Below are 17,520 nucleotides of genomic sequence, written 5' to 3'. Positions count from 1 at the left end.
AAAAAGTGGGCCAAAGAACTAAACAGACACTTCTCCAAAGAAGACATACAGATGGCTAACAAACACATGAAAAGATGCTCAACATCACTCATTATCAGAGAAATACCTGTATAATTTAAAAACAAAAAAGTTTAAAGAAAGGGATTCTAAGGCTGAGAAGAGCATTTAGACTCACAGGTACTGAGTCTATGGCTGGTGTGGCAAACAAAATTTGCTAGCTCCCAACAGCCATTGTTTGTTCCTTTTTCTCTTTCCCAGCTCCAAATATAGACGGTGAAAAATCAAGCTCCCAATGTTCCTTGTAGCAAAGGATAGCCAAGTGACTGAAGTTTAGACAATAAGATGTAAGGTAGAAACCTACTGGCAGCCTGGAAACACATTGTTTTCTGATATAAGAGCCTTACCCCATCCCTCCTTCCCGTTTGTCTTGAACATGGTTATAGGAAGTTGTGATGTCTGAGGCAACTGAGGAACTGAGGCAACCATATTGCAACCATGAAGTTACAAGCCTAAGAAAACCCAACATTCTGAAGATGGCAAAATGGAGAGATAAAAAGAATCTGAGCCCTTTATGACATTCATCATCCACTGTCTAAACCTAAAACTGCCACATCTCTAGAGTTCTTACCATATGAGATAATTTAGATTAAGTCACTATAAAGTTCAGGACAGAATACAAAAATAACCAAAATCACATGTTTGATACCTGAGTAGGCAAAGAGACTTTGCTTTCTGAAATGCAAATTAACATTTAGGAATAGCAATAACAGTTTTACATCATTTCCAAAGTATGAACAGCAGTCGCAAGAAGTAGCCCAATCTGGAGCTCCCTAGTGATCCAGTGGTTAGGATTAGGTGCTTTCACTGCCATGCCCCAGGTTCAATCCCTGGTCAGGGAACAGAGATCCCACAACCCATACAGCATGGCCAAAAAAAAAAAAAAAAAAAATGGTCTCAAACGAAGTGGCTCAGTCTGAAATCATGTGATTTCAAGGACATTTCAAAAGTTAACAGGAATGAGTAACTGAAAACTAAATCAAAACAATCCTGTGATCTGGCACAGCAAACACCTATCGTTTGACTGTCTAGCAATATACCCCCACCAACTCCTTTCTTTGGCTGTTTTTTTAACAGTTTCATTGAGGTATAATTTATATGTCATATAGTAGTTCTATTTTTAGCATTTTTGAGAAATCTCCATATACTGTTTTCCATAGTGGCTGAACCAATTTACATTCCCACCAGCAGTGTACAAGGGTTTCCTTTTCTCTACATCATTGCCAACATTTGTTGTTTGTGGTCTTTTTGATGATAGCCATTCCGGCAGATGTGAGGTGATATCTCATTGTGGTTTTGATGTGCATTTCCCTGATGATTAGCAATGTTGAGTATGTTTTTCATGTGCCTATTGGCCATCTGTATGTCTTCTTTGGAAAAATGTCTACTGAGGTGCTTCTGCCCATTTTTAAATCAGGCTATTTGTTGTTTTTTTTTTTTTCATACATTGAGTTATATGAGCTCTTTATATATTTTGGACATTAATGCCTTATCTGGGTATATATCCAAAGAAGATGTAAACATTAATTCAAAGATATTACCTGCACCCTAATGTTCAGTGGCTTAGATGGCAAAGAATCTGCTGCAGTACAGGAGACCCAGGTTCAATCCCCACGTCAGGAAAATCCCCTGGAAAAGGGAATAGCTACTCACTCCAGTATTCTTGCCTGGAAAATTCCATGGACAGAGGAGCCAGGCTGCTGCAGTCCATGGGGTCACAAAGAGTCAGACACAACTGAGTAACTAACATTTTCACTTTTCAGTTTTTCAATGTTCATAGCAGAATTATTTACAATAGCTAAGCTATGGAAGCAAAATAAGTGTCTATTATAAAGTTCACCCATTTAAAATATACAATTCAATGGAGTTCACTATAATTACAAAATTGTGCAATCTTTATCATAATCTCAGAGTAATTTCATCATCAAAAAAAAAAACCCATTAGCAGTCACTCTCCACTTCTTCCCTTCATCCACACATACATCTAGGCAACTACTCATCTTTCTGTCACTATAGATTTGCCTATTCTGTATATTTCACATAAATGGAATCATATAATATGTAGTCTTTTACATAGCACATGTGGTATAATACTTTTGAGGTCCATCTATGTTGTGGCATGTATCAGTATTTCATTCCTTTTTATGGCTAAATAATATTCTATTGTATTAATATACCACATTTTGTTTACCCATTTACCAGTTGACAGACATTGGGGTTGTTTATATTTTTTGTCTACTATGAATAATTCTATTACGAACATTCATGTACACATTTTTTTGTGAACAAATTCTTTTCTCTTGGGTATATACCTAGGAGTGCTGTGTCATATAGTAACTCCATGTATAAACTTCTGTGCAACTGCAGACTTTTCTGTATAAGAGGGTTTCAATTACTATATATCCTCATCAATACTTGGTATTATCTTTTTTTTGTTATAGCTATCCTCGTGGGTATGAAGCAATATCTCATTATGGTTTTAATTTACACTTCTCTAATGACTAATGATGCTGGGTCTCCTGAATCATGGGCAGATTCCTTACTGTCTGAGCCACCAGGGAAGCCTCTTATTTATGGTAGGATAAAGCAAATAACTGGGCTTCCCAGGTAGCTCAGTGGTAAAGAATCTGCCTGCAATGCAGGAGATGTAGGAGATGTGGGTTCGATCCCTGGGTCAGGAAGATCCCCTGAAGTAGAATGGCAACCCACTCCAGTATTCTTGCCTGGAATACTCCATGGACAGAGGAGCCTGGTGGGCTACAGTCCATGGGGTCGCAAAGAGTCAGAAACAACCAAGCAGACACACATGCATGCACAAAAGCAAGTAATTATGCTAATGTCTTTATGAATCAAGATTTTCAATATAAGAATCAAAGAAATTAAAATTTCTGTAATCCTTAATTAACATTTCAAATATCAGTGTGGATTCATGTGGTATTTTATCTTTAAAAATGTATACATATTTTCTAGCCTTGTTTTAAGAGAATGAAAATTCAAGCCACAGACTGGAAGAAAATATTTGTAAACCCCATATCCAACAATGGACTTGTATTTGGAATATATAAAGAACTCTCAAAACTCAACAATAAGGAAACAACCCAATTAAAGATGGGCAAAAGACATGAACAGACATTTCACCAAAGAGGATATACGGATGGCAAGTAAGGACACGAAAAGACGTTCAACATCATTCTTAAGCCACTGACGAAATAAAAGTTTAAATCAAGAACTACACACCTATGAGATTGGCTAGAATCCAAAACACTGCCAATGCCAAATGCTCTCAAGAATTTGGAATAACAGGAACTCTCATTCATTGCTGGTGGGAATCCAAAATGGTACAGCCACTTTGGAAGATAGTTCAGCAATTTCTTATAAAATTAAACACACACATATGACCAGTTCCAAATTTACGTGAAAATCAAGTATCCTGCAATTCATACAAAAGTAGTGGAACATTTTGCTGCAGTTTTTAACTTCTCACAAATATAAGCAAAGCTTTCCTTGCTTAACAAGTATCAAGAGAAAGGTGAGAAACCTCATCTCAGTTGAAAACGAAATGTGTATGTACTTATCTCAAATTTGACTCAGAATTGCATGTCTATATGACAAAATACAAGCCTAGGTTTCACCCTGAAGATCTAATTTTCATTCTTTTGGTTTTTTAAAAAACTATTTTCTTATGTATATATAGGTCTACAAGGAGATCAAGATTATAATGATTGTATAACTGTTTATATTTGAGCCTGATCGTATCAGCCATTAAGAAAACACAATTTTTAGGTCTCACATAAAATTATGTCTCAGGCTGTATTTTTATTCATATTGCTTTGACAGTATGATTTTAGGAGTTTTGCTTATTTAACACCGTCTATATTTTCATGTTATAAACAGCATTAAGTAAAGTGAACGTACAACCTTTATTTAAATTAAACCAACTAAGCCTACTTTTTGGAAAAAGTAAATCTCACCTTTGATTAAAATAGTATTTACCAGAAATGTATCATGATGCCTTATGAATTTTTTAAAAGTATGAAAAGAAAAGAAAGGTAAGCTAAGCTTAACTACCTGTTTGTTTCTCAAGAAAATCTGGCTAAAAGTCCTTTTTTTAGTTTTAAATGAGGGAGAAAACTATTCTTGCTCATACCACATTTCATACCCTACCAGCAACCCTCTATAGTAGAAACTGTGAGAGGATTTTTAGGTCTACTTGGGTAAGGAAAAAAGGGGAGAAAATCAAGTAGGAAATTTTACAGTAAGAAAAAAAAAGCCCTGATGCTTCCCCTAGGGCACTCTCATTAGAGTTGACATCCTTTGTGAGAAAAGAAAATCACAGAGTAGGTGAATTACTTGGCCAAAATCAACAAATCCACAGAAAACCATTATTCTTTACTCAAAAGAGACAATTATTATTGGATCACTATATCTACAACTCATGGATCTTGCTAACATACCATGGGCTATAGAAATCATTTTTACGCAGGAGTTCCCCCAAGACCTGAAAATCATTTCAAAGGTTCCCCTGGGGTAAAAGATTGTGAGGGGATGAAAATGTCTTGGAACTAGTTAGGTAGAGATGACAGTTGCAAAACACTGTGGATGTACTAAATGCCACTGAATTGTACATTTTGAAATGGTTAATGGCTCATTTTATATTATGTGAGTTTCACCTTAATCAAAAACAAACAAAAGAAAAACACTAAGAAAGACTGACTAGGATCAGTTGAGACTTCCTGGACGGTGAGAGACTAGATTTGGCCTTGAAGGATGTTGAACATGAGAATTTAAGTCAGAGGCAAGAAATTGGTGAAGATGGCTCTAATAAGAGTGGTTTTCAAATGCTGACTACAGCCACAATAACAAATAGATTTTAGTGCAAGCTAGTGCCGTTATACACATGTGACACAAAGGTTCATGAAATAATTACTCTTTCCAAGCATAATAAACTGATTTTTTTTAAATTAGTTTATTTTCTATTTTTTAACTTTACAATATTGTATTTGTTTTGCCATACACTGACATGAATCCACCATGGGTGTACATGTTTTCCCCTTCCAGAACACCCCTCCCACCTCCCTCCCCATCACATTCGAATCAGTTCTAATGAGGTGGATGAAACTGGAGCCTATTATACAGAGTGAAGTAAGCCAGAAAGAAAAACACCAATACAGTATACTAACACATATATATGGTATTTAGTTAATCAGTAAAGATGACCCTGTATGCGAGACATCAAAAGAGACACAGATAAATAGAACAGTATTATGGACTCTACGGGAGAGGGTGAGGGCAGGATGATATGGGAGAATGGCATGGAAGCATGTATATTATCATATGTGAAACAAATCGCCAGTCCAGGTTCGACGCATAAACTTGTTTTATTTTACTGTTGTAAATTTAAATAATTCCTTTTTCTTATTAAGGAAACAGTTGCTTCATTATAAATTAGAGGATGAACTGTTTACAACACTTATAGAGGATGGACTATTTACAACAAACTCTCCTAAGATGGTGGCGAGGTATCTTCATGAAAAACAGAAAGTGTGCTCCTTGTTATTCATTAGAGGCATTTAGGATCAGCTACACAACCATCTGTCTAAAATGCAGAAGAAGGGATTTTCAGCTCTGGCTGAAACTGTCCCTTTTAACTTTAATAGCCTATCATTTTTGACAACATGCCTGAGATTCTCTTAGCTTAATACAAATCCAGCATGGGGGAAAAAAAGGATATTTTGTGTCTGAAATTGTGATCTTCCCCTTAGGTTTGCAATTAATTCACATTAAAATAATGATACAAATGCCTATATCTTAGAAAGCACAATACTTCACATCACCTGGCTGTAGACAGAAATCAACCTATTGCTCATGATCGACTACCAGCAACTAATTAAGATGGGGAGTAAGTTCCTTTTTTAATTTCTAAGAAAAAGCAGTAAAAGTTAGTGAGCTTGTGTTATAATTTTAAACCCAAACAGCCAATAATTATGCTATCTCCAGGAGGCCAAGGTTTTTCTCTCAACAATTTAATTCAGCAAGCAGAGCTCTGTAACAGGCAGGAAGGAGGCCGGGATAAAAAGGCCAGATTTGGCTTTAGGACTCTGTGACCAATCTGTGCCAGACAGCATCCAACCTTCTAACTAAGTGCAAGTTTTTTAAAATATTAATTTTTTGGCAACACATAGCACATTTAGTCCTAAGGCTAGTGTAACAATTTTTTAATGTAGCCACCTGCTTTGGGCACATACTAGGATACTCAATATATAAATACTGATTTGTGGAAGGACAGCCTAAGATATCCAGTAAGTATACTATCATTTTCTAGTTCACACACACACACACACACACACACACACACACACATACATACACACACACACAGACACTCCTAATGGTCTAAAGCATAAAGTAAATAAATACTTTTTAAAAATACATTCACAAGTCTAAAAGCAGACCCACACATATTTTGGATACTTGATTTATGACAAATGTAGCTCTACTGGAAAAAAGTTGGCCATTTCCAAAAATGTGTTAAAGACAACAGGACCCAAATGGAGTTGCTTACGCTAAGCCCTATGTCACCAAACTGAAATTTAATGTTGTTACAGTTTCAGCTCTCCCAAAAATAGAATCTTAAACCAGTCAACCATGAATCTCCTGATCAGCATTAGTTAGGTAATCTGCCTGATAAACCCCTGCCATTCCCTATAAGGAAAGTAACCTTACAATAACCAATCTGATTTTTTGCCTAGTAAAACTTCCCCAAATCTCTTGCCTTGTATAGCTCTTCAGAGCTCCTTTCCATCTGCCTGATTCATGAATCACTAAATAAAGCCAATAAGCTCTTTAAATTTTACTCAGAATTTTGTTCTTTAACAAACGGTTCTGGGTTAACTGAAGAGCTACATGGGGAAAAATACAACCTGATCCCTACCTCTTTTCACACACACACCTACAAATGTATTCCAGTTAGATTATAGATCTAAATGTGAAAGGTAAAAACAATCAAATTTCCAGAAGATAACACAGGCAAATATCATCATGAACTTGACGTAAGAAGCTATTTCTTAAATAGGAAACAAAAAGTACTAATTTAATTAAGGACAAATTCTTCATCAAAAACACCATTAAGAAAGTAAAAAGGCCAACCACAGACTGAAAGATATTTACAACACATACATCTGACAAAGGAGTCATATCCAAAATCTATACAGAACTCCTGCAGATCACTAAGAAAAAGACAGGCAGCCCAATAGAAATTAGACAAAAGACAAATAGGTACCACACAAAAGAAACTATCCAAATGACCAAAAAATGTGTGAACTGTGCTCAATTTCACTAGGATTTGGAAAACCACAGATTAAAATTACAGAGCTGCACTACACCCACTGGTCAAAATAACTAAAATTTAGGGCTTCCCTGATGGGTAAGAATCCACCTTACCCATCCAGCGATTCCACCTCTGGTCCAGGAAGATCCCACATACCGCCTGGCAACTAAGCCCATGCTCCAGAGCCTGGGACCCGCAACTACTGAAGCCCACGCATGCTAGAGCCCATGCTCTGCAACAAGAGAAGCCACACAATGAGAAGCCTGTGCAATACAACTGAAGAATAGCCCCCACTCACTACAACTACAGAAAAGCCCATGTGCAACAACAACAAAAAAATGAAGACCCAGCACAGCCAATGAATAAATAAAATTACCTTAAAAACAAATAAGTAATAATAAAATTCAAAAAACTAACAGAATCGAGTGTTAGAATATGGTTCTATCCATTAGAACTGATTCGAACGTATTCTTTTTAATGGCTGCATAATATTCCATTGTGTATATGTACCACAGCTTCCTTATCCATTCGTCTGCTGATGGGCATCGTTTGATGCATGATACAGTGTGCTTGGGGCTGGTGCACCAGTATGACCTGGAGGGATGGGATGGGGAGGGAGGCGGGAGGGGGGTTCTGGAAGGGGAAAACATGTACACCCATGATGGATTCATGTCAATGTATGGCAAAACAAATACAATATTGCAAAGTTAAAAAATATATAAATAAACTAATTTAAAATAAAAAAAAAGAATATGGTTCTATCCAGTAGCTCAGCTGTGTCCAATTCTTTGCGACCCCATGGGCTACAGCACACCAGGCTTCCCTGTCCATCACCAACTCCCAGAGCTTGCTCAAACTCATGTCCACCGAGTCAGTGATGCTATCCAACCATCTCATCCTCTGTCGGTAGTCCCTTTCTCCTCCTGCCTTCAATCCTTCCCAGCATCAGGGTCTTTTCCAACGTGTCGGCTTTTTGCATCAGGTAGCCGAAGTACTGGAGCTTTGCCTTCAGCATCAGTCCTTCCAATGAATATTCAGGATTGATTTCCTTTAGGATGGACTGGTTTGATCTCTTTGCAGTCCAAGGGATTCTTAAGAGTCTTCTCCAACACCACAGTTCAAAAGCACCAATTCTTCAGGGCTCAGCTTTCTTTATGGTTCAACTCTCACATCCAAACATGACTACTGGAAAAACCATAGTTTTGACTAGATGGACCTTTGTTGGCAAAGGAATGCCTCTGCTTTCTAATATGCTGTCTAGGTTGGTCATAGCTTTTCTTCCAAGGAGCAAGCGTCTTTTAATTTCATGGCTGCACTCACCATCTGCAGTGATTATGGAGCCCAAGAAAATAAATTTGTCACTGTTTCCATTGTTTCCCCGTCTATTTGCCATGAAGTGAGGGGACTGGATGCCATGATCTTTGCGTTTTGAATGTTAAGTTTTAAGCCAGCCTTTTCACTCTCTTCTTTCACTTTCATCAAGAGACTTTTTCATTCTTCTTTGCTTTCTGCCATAAAGGTGGTGTCATCTGCGTATCTGAGGTTATTGATATTTCTCCCAGCAATCTTGATTCCAGCTTGTGCTTCGTCCAGCCCAGCATTTCACATGATGTATTCTGCATATAAGTTAAATAAGCAGGGTGACAATACACAGACTTGATGTACTCCTTTCCCAATTTGGAATCAGTTTGTTGTTCCATGTCCGGTTCTAATTGTTGCTTCTTGACCTGCATACAGGTTTCTCAGGAGACAGGTAAGGTGGTCTGGTATTTCCATCTCTTAAAGAATTTTCCACACTTTGTTGTGATCCAACAGGAAAATAAAATGTTGGTGGGAATTTAAATTGATATAAGCACTATGACCAGTCCATCCTAAAGGAAATCAGTCCTGAATATTCACTGGAAGGACTGATGCTGAAGCTGAAACTCCAATACTTTGGCCACCTGATGTGAAGAGCTGACTCATTTGAAAAGACCCTGAAGCTGGGAAAGATTGAAGGCAGGAGGAGAAGGGGATGACAGAGGATGAGATGGTTGGATGGCATCACCGACTCAATGGACATGAGTTTGAGTAAACTCTGGGAGTTGGTGATGGACAGGGAGGCCTGGCGTGCTGCAGTCCATGGGGTCGCAAACAGTTGGACACGACTGTGTGACTGAACTGAACTAAAGCACTATGACAGCATCTATCAAAGCTGAACCTAAGAATGCCATGTGAGAAATTTTAAAATTATATTAAAAAAAAGAACTTGACTTTTAAAAAAAAAGAATACCATTTGATCTGGCAATTGTACTCAGAGACATGAACAACAGTCACAGCAAACTATTTTTTAATAACCCCAAACAAACCTAATCTCTGTCAAGACTAAATTGTGTATATAAATGATGTCATTGTGAAACGAATAGCCAGTCCAGGTTCGATGAATGATACAGAGTGCTCGGGGCTGGTGCACCAGGATGACCCGGAGGGATAGGATGGGGAAGGAGGTGGGAGGGGGGGTTCTGGAAGGGGAACACATGTATACCCATGGTGGATTCATGTAAATGTATGGCAAAACAAATACAATATTGTAAAGTTAAAAAATAAATAAATAAAATTAAATTAAAAAAAACAAATGATGTCATACCCATACAGTATTTTCCTATATATATACAGGGCTTCCCTGGTGGCTCAGATGGTTAAGAATCTTGCAGCAATGCAGGGGACCTGAGTCCAATTCTTGGGTTAGGAAGATCCCCTGGAGAAAGGAATAGCTACCCACTCCAGTATTCTTGCCTGGGAAATCCCATGGACAGAGGAGCCTGGCCGGCTACAGTCCTTGGGGTTGCAAAGAGTTGGACACGACTGAGGGACTAACACTTTTACTTTCAACACCCATACAGTAGAATACTCTAGAGCAGTGAAAACATACAAACTATCTCTACAGACAGACACATGAACAAATCTCACAAACATAATGCTGAGCTTAAAAAAAAAAAGCCAGCCACAAAAGAATAAAAACCGGACATTTCCATTGACACAAATTTCAAAAGCAAGCCAAACCGAACTACAGTGATAGCAGCCAGGAGAGTAGTTGTCTTCAGAGAATAAAGAAGGTGTAATGACCAGAAAGGGTCATAGGTAGGGTTGCCATGTAAAATACAAGCTGCTCAGTTAAATATGAGTTTCAGATAAACAACAGAGAATCTTTTAATATAAGTAGATCCCATGCACTATTTGGGACATGTATTTTTACTTGCTAAATCTGGCAACCCTAGGCAAGGTTGATGCTTTGGGAGTCCTGGTAATAGTTTCCTTCTTGATATCTATTCTATAAGCATTCATTGTGCATTTTTCTGTATATGTGTTATACTTCACGATAAAAAAAAAAAAACTTTAAAAAAAGCAAAGTACACTCAGTACAGCCTTGCAGATTTTAAAATATCTCATCCAACCACTGTTCATCCCACTCTTAATCACTGTATGTGAGAGCTGAGGATCTGAGGTGTTGCTAGGCCCAAAGCTGTGGGCTCTACATTCAATTTTGATTAGAATTACTTTTACACAGCATGCTTCTTTATTTCTGGAATCCTTTTTCATGCCCTGCCTTTCAGGGGCTTTACTTAATCTGTGACTGGCTTAATCTTACCAAGGGCTTCCCAGGTGGCTCAGTGGTAAAGAATCCACCTGCCAATGCAGGAGACACAAGAGATGTGGGTTCGACCCCTGGGTCAGAAAGATCCCCTGAAGTAGGAAACGGCAACCCACTCCAGTATTCTTCCCTGGGAAATCCTAGGGACAGAGGAGCCTGGCGGGCTACAGTCCATGGGGTCACAAAGAGTTGGACATGACTAAACAACAATAATCTTACCGAAGGGCAATGTTAGGAAAGAAGGCCAGCCTCTACCCATCAGCCAAGAAAGCACAAACCAGTGGTCAAGAAATAAGCTGAACTGACCAGCCAACCTGCAGGGGTCAGAATGCACTGGTCTGAAGCTACAAGAAAACTGGTACCTTAGGGCCAACAACTTGGATACAGACACTGTTCAGCATCCATAAAGTCGAATGCTTCAATCTGCAGCCTGTTTTCTAAACTTACCAGAGGTTTACACAAATACCTTGAGTGGTCCCATCAATTTCCCTTCTTACAGATACATCTAGAAAACCCCAGTAAAGAATAGGGACCAGTGCAAACAAAAACCTGAATCATTTTTCTGTTGTGGATTAAAGAAGATGCTATTTACTGGCAAAAGTTCTTGCGTGCTCAGGGTTTTTAATGTTGTGTTGTTTGGTACTTTCATTTTGTTTTTGAAATGAACCATTCCCAATCCTAAATGAAGAAAGAACTGCAAGTTTGGATCCTGCTCTCTAGTGGAACCCTTATCCGCCCCCTACCAGCCTTGAGAGTGTCAGGTTTTTTCACTTTAATAACACTTTCACAAAGGGTATTAAGGAGAGTGATTAGGTTCCTGGGCTGTGGAGACTGGTTGCCTGGAGGAAACCTAGCTTCACCACTGAGACTGTGTAGCTCTGGCCAGTGAGTGACTGACTCATCGCTCTGTGCCTCAGTTTCTTCAACTGTAAAATAGGAATTAAAAATAGCTGATACAAAGGGCTGTTGGGAGCACCTAATGCCGTGTAATGTGATTAAAACACAGCCCCCGGCACACCTTTCAACGCTCATCGATGACTATCATCAACCCTACCACGGGCTACCTTCGAGGGTCTTAGCATCTATAAGGACTCTACTTCTGTATCTAATGTAAGGAAAGCATCTAGATGCAGCTGGACAGAGGGGGAAGGGGAGGTAGTCCAAGAGCCTTCAAAGTTTGACCCAAGCTGCACCCAATCCACAGAAGGCGAAGCAGCGTTAGGAGGCCAGGGAAATGGCCACACCTGGACCCCAAACTTTGGCCGGGGCCTCTGACCTCGGGTGCCCTCTCTACTCACATTACGGTTGAAGCTGTTGCCGGGCAGCAGCGGCAGGGCCATGGCTTCGAGCGTCCGAGGGTCACGGGTCCGAGAAAAGGGGCCAGCAGGCAGCAGTCACCTTTTGGCCGCTTTGTTTGACCACCCCGCAACTCCACGTTACCTAGAGACGGAGGCGGTGTCACGGAAGGAGGAGGGGCTTCCGCGGGCTTGGGGCTCGGGGCGGGACCGGCGCGGGGCTAGGCGGAAAATACGCGCGCGCCCCTCCCCCCACCCACCCCACCCACCCCACCCACCCCACCCACTCAGCCGGGTACGTGTCTCCCCCGAGGCTTTTCTCTCCGCACGCATTGTGCGCACACAAAGGCTGTTAATGGCAACATTCCCCGCCCCCGCCGCTTGCTGTTTTAACCCTTTAATAGGGCTCAAAGCCCTTCCTGCACTGAAGCTCCTCTGTTTCTGGCACATTTCTCTGTTTCTTGCCATTTGGTTATTAAATTTAGTTCATACAGAAGAGTGCAGAAAATAAAATGACACCCGTGTGCTCACAGAAATGTAACACCAGTGCACGTTGCATTTACACCAGCTTTTACTTTGTAGTTAAAACGTTCCAAATGAATCCCAAGCCACACAAATCCCAAGCGTCTCCCACCCCTCTCCCACCACTACCACGAGAAAATCCGTTCAGCGGTAACCACCATCCTCAGTCCTTCCTCTGTACTTTTTTCCATTTGAACGAAATATTTTGTAAGATGCTCGTTCCTGGTGCAGTCATGGTGGCCAGGGGCGGGGTCAGGTGGCACAAAAAGTGGCCTCTGTCACTCCATCAGGCACCCAAGATACCCAAGCCAGCGGCTCCTCTCCCCACACCTACAGCTACTCCCTCCCTGAGTCCTACTCTACTGGTTGAACACTCCAGGTAACTCTCAGCCACCACATCCTCTGTCTCAGTCGAGAGCCTATTATTTCTTGTCTGGCTTCCCTGGTGGCTCAGAGGTTAAAGCGTCTGCCTGCAATGCGGGAGACCTGGGTTTGATCCCTGGGTTGGGAAGATCCCCTGGAGAAGGAAATGGCAGCCCACTCCAGTATTCTTGCCTGGAAAATCCCATGGACAGAGGAGCCTGGTGGGCTACAGTCCACGGGGTCGCAAAGAGTCGGACACGACTGAGCGACTTCACTTTCACTTTCTTTTAAAACAGAAACAAACAAAACAACTTATCTTGCCTCCAGAGCCATCGTCTTATATAATTCATGGTGCACCTGTTACCTGTTCTTCTAGCTGTCACGAGGCAGGCCAATTCCTTAGCCTGGTCAGACCCTATGTCAGTAGGTGCCCACGAACGCCCTCCATCCCTTTCTTTGCCCCGTTCCTCTACTCCAGCTCCAAGGAATCACTGACAGTTTCTAAACCAAGCTCTACAGTTTCTGCCCTTTGGGATTTTGCAAATTTCACTATCTGCTGGAAACACCCTTCCTTGCCATCTCTGACCTGGGTAACCCCTTCTTGTCTTTCAGGGCTTGGTTCAGGGCGGGAGAGAGGTGTGGGAGGCTTTGCCATTTCCGGGAAGCGTTCCTCCACCTTCTCCGCTCGCTGTCCGTTCTAAAGGTGGCTTTTGTTGTACTGCATTGTAATCATGCCTTTACTTGACCCTCTTCAAATGCCCACCAATTCTCCCAGGGCAGGAACTCTCTCTTTTCTTATTCCTTAAAAATATACATTATGGATTTTCTGTCTTTATAAATTTCACCCTATGAATTTCTGCTACCTGCTATTTTCACCTAAGATTTTGTTTTTGAGATTTCTACATGTTAACACATGTAGCTCTGTTTCATTCATTTTAAACGAATTGTATGATACCACAAATCACTGATCCATCTGTTGATGTCATCTGTTGATGACTATGAGGTTGTTTTCCAATTTTTCACTAGTTATCAATGCTGGAGAGAGCAACCCTCTCCTAAGTTTAAAAAAATAGTTTAAAAAATCTGGTCCAGATCTCGTCTAATATCACAAATTACTAGCTTTTTGTTTATGGCATTTTAGCAGGAACACCACAAGAGAAAGGCTGTGTCCTTCTCAGTCATCAAAGGAGCAGGTGCGTAATGTGTATTTTAACCATCAATGGTGAAGTTAACTTCAGTCACTTGGTTAGGATAGTGCATACCAAGTTTCTCCACTGTAGCGTCTTTTTTTTTTGCCTTTTTTAATTAGTAAGAATTCTGTCAGGAGATCATTTGGAACCATGTAAATACCAAGTTCCTCAATAAATTACTAGTGTCAATTGATTATTTTGCCCACATCATTTATTACTATTGTGATGGCCAAAGGATGTAACTCCACCATTCCTTCTACATATTTTAGTTGGCATTCTAATACAAGCAATAACTTTCGTCCTAATTATTTATTTATTCATTCATTTATATCAGAATGTTCTATAGACTCTTGTTTTATTCAGTGTATTATAATCTGTTTCTTTGGAGATTATCTAGGCTACATACCTAAAGGTGGAATTGTTCACACATTCAACTATACTAGATCTCCAGAATCTTTAAACCAGTTAACAAAGTCCCCTTTCACCTACATCCTTTCAACAAAAGTTATTACCAAATTGTGTAATTTTGAACAATCATTTGAATAAATATGAAATGGTATGCCACTGTTATTTTAATTTGTTTCTCCCTAATTCCTAGTGCAGTTAGTCATCTTTTCACAGGCTTGTTACCTTCTTCTGTGACTCGTCCATTCATATCCTTTGCTGATTTTCCTATTTGATCATTTGTAATTTTAAAAATATCTTCTGGATACTAATCTTAGGCATAGCAAATATTTTCTCATCATTTGCAGTTTGGTTTCTCTATTTATAGATTTCTTTATTGTACATGAATATGTCATTTTACTCTACTCAAATAGATCATTCTTTACCATTATGGTTTCTGCTTTGTACATGAATTCAAAAATTCCTATAGAACAAAATTATTCTCCTACATCTTCTTAAAAATATTTTTAAATGTTTCTTTTTCTTACTTTTTTAATTTGAAATAATTCAAAACTAGTAGAAAATTTGGAAGAATAGTACAAAGAACTCCTGTTTACCCTTCACCCAAATTTCCCCAATTGTTTTATATTTTACCATGTATTTTATCATTCCCTCTGTATACACAAGTTTTTCATATTGGAGTAAATACCAGATATCATACCCTTTTACCCCTAAATACTACAGTTTATATTTCCTAATAACAAAGACATGCTCTTATAAGTATAATAATCAAAATAATAAAATTGGTATTAATAAAATATTATTTCTCACTATAAATATTTAATGTAAATTTTGTCAATTGTCCCCAAAATGTTCTTTTTAGCAAAAAGTTTAAAAAAATAGTTTAAAAAATCTGGTCCAGATCTCGTCTAATATCACAAATTACTAGCTTTTTGTTTATGGCATTTTAGCAGGAACACCACAAGAGAAAGGCTGTGTCCTTCTCAGTCATCAAAGGAGCAGGTGCGTAATGTGTATTTTAACCATCAATGGTGAAGTTAACTTCAGTCACTTGGTTAGGATAGTGCATACCAAGTTTCTCCACTGTAGCGTCTTTTTTTTTTTTGCCTTTTTTAATTAGTAAGAATTCTGTCAGGAGATCATTTGGAACCATGTAAATACCAAGTTCCTCAATAAATTACTAGTGTCAATTGATTATTTTGCCCACATCATTTATTACTATTGTGATGGCCAAAGGATGTAACTCCACCATTCCTTCTACATATTTTAGTTGGCATTCTAATACAAGCAATAACTTTCGTCCTAATTATTTATTTATTCATTCATTTATATCAGAATGTTCTATAGACTCTTGTTTTATTCAGTGTATTATAATCTGTTACTATTATTTATTTTGATGTAAAAATTGTCCTACATTTAGTCAGTGAAACTCCCTCTAAGCTGACTCTTCTGTCCTTTTGTCCATTTTTCAAGCACTTCCTTGTACTCTGCCACGACAAGATATTCGAGATATCTGTAGACATAGGTAGATATGCTTCCCTGGTGGCTCAGATGGTAGAGAATCCATCAGCAATGCAGGAGACCTAGGTTCAATCCATGGGTTGGGAAGATCCCCTAGAGGAGGGCATGGCAACCCACTCCAGTATTCATGCCTGGAGAATCCCCATGGACAGAGGAGCCTGGTGAGCTATAGATAGGCACAGATAGCTTTATCTCTTTTAATTTCTGTCTTTGGATAGATAGATAGATAGATAGATATTAAAACCCCTCAGTTTATACTGATATGTCCAGTTTCAGTCAACACAATAGAGTACATGTTCGAGTTCCCCCTTTCCACATCTATAATGCCCTTCTCAAACTGTAAGAAGTCTGATTCCAATTACCTTCAAAATAGTTACTTATTTGCTCAATGCTAAAAGACTCCCCAAAACGGCTTCAGAATAGCTAACTCATATCATTGTGAAAACAAGCCTACTAACTGAAGTTCAATATAGGCGTTCAGTTTTTTCTTTCCTTTAGTCAATGTATTTAGTCAAAATACTGTGTACCAAAATAACTTGGGTGTGTTTCCCCACTTTAGTTCTCCCCTCCCTGTTTAGAGTGATTATGTTACTTCTGTTACTCATTTGAAAAACAGTCAGCTTCATTCATTTTGACTAGCCAAAGCCTTTGGCTGGGTGGATCACAACAAACTGTGGAAAATTCTTATAGAGATAGGAATACCAGACCACCTTACCTGCCTCCTGAGAAACCTGTATGCAGGTCAAGAAGCAACAGAACCCGACATGGAACAACAGACTGGTTCCAAATTGGGAAAGGAGTACATCAAGGCTGTACATTGTCACCCTGCTTATTTAACTTATATGCAGAGTACATCATGCGAAATGCCAGGCTGGATGAAGCACAAGCTGGAATCAAGATTGCCAAGACAAATGCCAATAACCTCAAGTATGCAGGTGACACCACCCTTATGGCAGAAAGTGAAGAGGGACAAAAGAGCCTCTTGATGAAAGTGAAAGAAGAGAGTGAAAAAGCTCGCTTAAAACTCAGCATTCAAAAAACAGAGATCATGGCGTCTGGTCCCATCACTTCATGGAAAATAGACTGGGAAACAATGGAAACAGAGACAGACTTTATTTCCTTGGACTCCAAAATCACTGCAGATGGTGACAGCACCCATGAAATTAAAAGACACTTTCTCCTTGGAAGAAAAGCTATGACCAACATAGA

The 17,520-nt window shown here is 39.3% G+C and overlaps 1 protein-coding gene across 1 annotated transcript in view; it reads right to left on the bottom strand.

Moving 5' to 3' along the window:
- The window catches only part of EFHC2 (EF-hand domain containing 2), a 224,704-nt gene extending 212,247 nt beyond the window's left edge, over nt 1–12,457 (bottom strand). Inside the window, exon 1 of the mRNA XM_081567282.1 lies at nt 12,314–12,457. Within this exon, the coding sequence (XP_081423408.1) occupies nt 12,314–12,355 (42 nt within the window). The 5' untranslated portion in view covers nt 12,356–12,457. The remainder of the gene's footprint in view (nt 1–12,313) is intronic.
- Nucleotides 12,458–17,520: the final 5,063 nt, after the last annotated feature.

This window comes from Giraffa tippelskirchi, chromosome X, assembly GCF_054371585.1.
Source record: "Giraffa tippelskirchi isolate mGirTip1 chromosome X, T2T-mGirTip1v1.2.pri, whole genome shotgun sequence".
NCBI classification, from domain to species: Eukaryota; Metazoa; Chordata; class Mammalia; order Artiodactyla; family Giraffidae; genus Giraffa; species Giraffa tippelskirchi.
The sequence above is the reverse complement of the archived record's forward strand: the minus strand, read 5'-3'. Positions and strand labels throughout refer to the sequence as shown.